The following is a 2,117-nucleotide window of genomic DNA, read 5'->3' on the forward strand; positions in this document are numbered from 1 at the left end:
CCCCAGCTCCATCTTGGCCCCCCCTGCAGTCCCTGAACCCCCACCTCATTCCCACAAGCCCAGGCCCACCCAACACCCACCCTGTCCCCCAGGCCCCGCCCTGGCTCACCAGTGCGCACTGCGCGGTATGGCGGTGTGGAGAAGCAGGGCCCATGGGCGGTGTGGGCAGCAGCCAGGCCCAGAGCACAGACCAGCCCCTGATAGAGGCAACGAGGGCACGGGGCACACTCAAAGGCGTAGTGCAGCCACGGTACTAGGCTGCCCACTGTCAGCAGCGTGATGCCCCAGTAGTCCAGCCTGGGAATGCAGGAGAGGGGGTGAACCCAGGTGTCCAGGGGGACCACCCCTTCCACCCCCAATCTGCCAGATCCTACCCTCCCACCCAGCTTCAGATTTCTGGGCTCCCAACTCCCCCCCCCAACTCACTCAACAGGCTCCAGAAAGAAACCAGGCATCTGGGCTCCCAGGGCCCCATTTCCTTCCCAAAGAACCCAGGTGTCCTGGTGCTCAGCCCCTCTTGCTCTCACACCCTAGACGCCCTCCTGTCCGCTCCCAGAGAATCCAGGTATCTAGACTTCAGTTTCCCCCTGCCCCGCTCTAACCCCTGAGCCCTTACTCCCTGCCCAGAGAACCCAGGCGTCTGGGCTCCCATCCCCTGGAAGAACCCTGGCGTGTGGGTAGTACCTGGAGAAGGCCCGGGCCAGGTGCTCAGAGTGGCAATGCAGTATGTGGAAGAGGCAAGAGAAGGCGAGACAGAGCAGGGCACCCACGAAGAAGGCAGTCAGGGCCAGGCGCTCAGGTAGGGGGGCTGCACCCGGGACGCCCCCCAGCCAGCCCAGACCCAGCACCACGAACAGCACGAAGCCTGCAGGCACAGTGGGGAATGGTTGAGTATAAAGGCAGAGATGCAGGCAGCTCTGGGGTGGAAGAGCTGGGGAAACAGCCAAGTATAATACTGCTGAGGGAGGCTGGGATGCAGCCAGCTCTGGGGTGGGACATCTGGGGAATGGCTCAGTGTAACAGCCAAGATGCTGGTAGCTGTGGCATGGTGCACATGGGGAATGCCTCTGAGGAGGCTGGGATTCGCTCAGCCCTGGGGTGAGGCAGCTGGGCGTGGCTGAGTGTAATGGCTGAGATGCAGCTAGTTGTGGGGTGGAGGAACCAACAATGGCCATGCATAACACCACTGTGGAAGACTGGGATGATGCGGGCTCTGGGGTGGAGCAGCGGGGGAATGGCTGAGCTCAATACCACAGGGAGAGGCTGAGAAGCAATCAGGTCTCAGGCAGGGAAGCCAGGAACAGCCAAATATAATGCCCCATGGGGGATCTGGGAAGCACCCTACTCTATCATGGGGTGACTGAGGAATGACTGAGTAGAGGAGCCAGCAATAGTGGAGTGTAACTGTCCAGTGATGGTTGAGATGCAGACAGTTCTGGGGGTGGGGCTGTCAGAGAAAGGCTGAGTATAACACCACACAGAGAGAGCTTGGAGGAAGGTGAGCTGTAGCCAGTTCTGGGATGGAGTAGCTGAGGACAGCTGAATATAACATCTCACCGGGAGGCTTGGATGGAGCCAGCTCTGGAGTGGAACAGGGTGACAATGGCTGAGTATAATGGCTGCAGAGATGCAGTCAGCTCTGAGGTGGAATGCATGGGTACAGGCAAATATAACATCCCCTGGGGAAGGCTGAGATGTGCCAAGCTCTGTGGTGGAGTGGCTGGGGACTGGCTGAGTGGAACAGCTAAGATGTAGCTAGTTCTGGGGTAGAGGAGCCAGCAACAGCTGAGTATAACCTGGCCCAGTGAGGGCTTGAGATGCAGTCAGCTCTGGATGGTGCAGCAAAGGAAGGACTGGGTATACCACCTCCATGGGAGGGCTGAGATATGGCCAACTCTGTGGTGAAACAGAAGGGAATAACACCCCCTGGAGAAGGACAAAATGCAGCCAGCTCTGGGGTAGAACAGGGTGAGAATGGCTGAGCAGAATGGCTGCAGAGATGCATCCAGCTCTGGGATGGAACTGTCTGGGGAATGGCTGAGTATAACTGCACAGGAGAAGGTTGAGATGTAGGCAGTTTTGGGATGAGATGAGTAGCCCCAGACCAGTGTAACACC

At 58.8% G+C, this 2,117-nt stretch overlaps 1 protein-coding gene across 1 annotated transcript in view; it reads right to left on the minus strand.

The window, feature by feature from the left end:
- Window positions 1-2,117, minus strand: part of CCDC115 (coiled-coil domain containing 115) — a 14,992-nt gene that overhangs the window by 1,125 nt on the left and 11,750 nt on the right. Inside the window, exons 5-6 of the mRNA XM_025192574.1 lie at window positions 685-865; window positions 110-297 (exon numbers count right to left, since the gene is read on the minus strand). Of these exons, the coding sequence (XP_025048359.1) occupies window positions 110-297; window positions 685-865 (369 nt within the window). The remainder of the gene's footprint in view (window positions 1-109; window positions 298-684; window positions 866-2,117) is intronic.

The sequence above is a fragment of the Alligator sinensis genome, unplaced genomic scaffold (genome assembly GCF_000455745.1).
Source record: "Alligator sinensis unplaced genomic scaffold, ASM45574v1 scaffold778_1, whole genome shotgun sequence".
Taxonomy (NCBI): domain Eukaryota; kingdom Metazoa; phylum Chordata; order Crocodylia; family Alligatoridae; genus Alligator; species Alligator sinensis.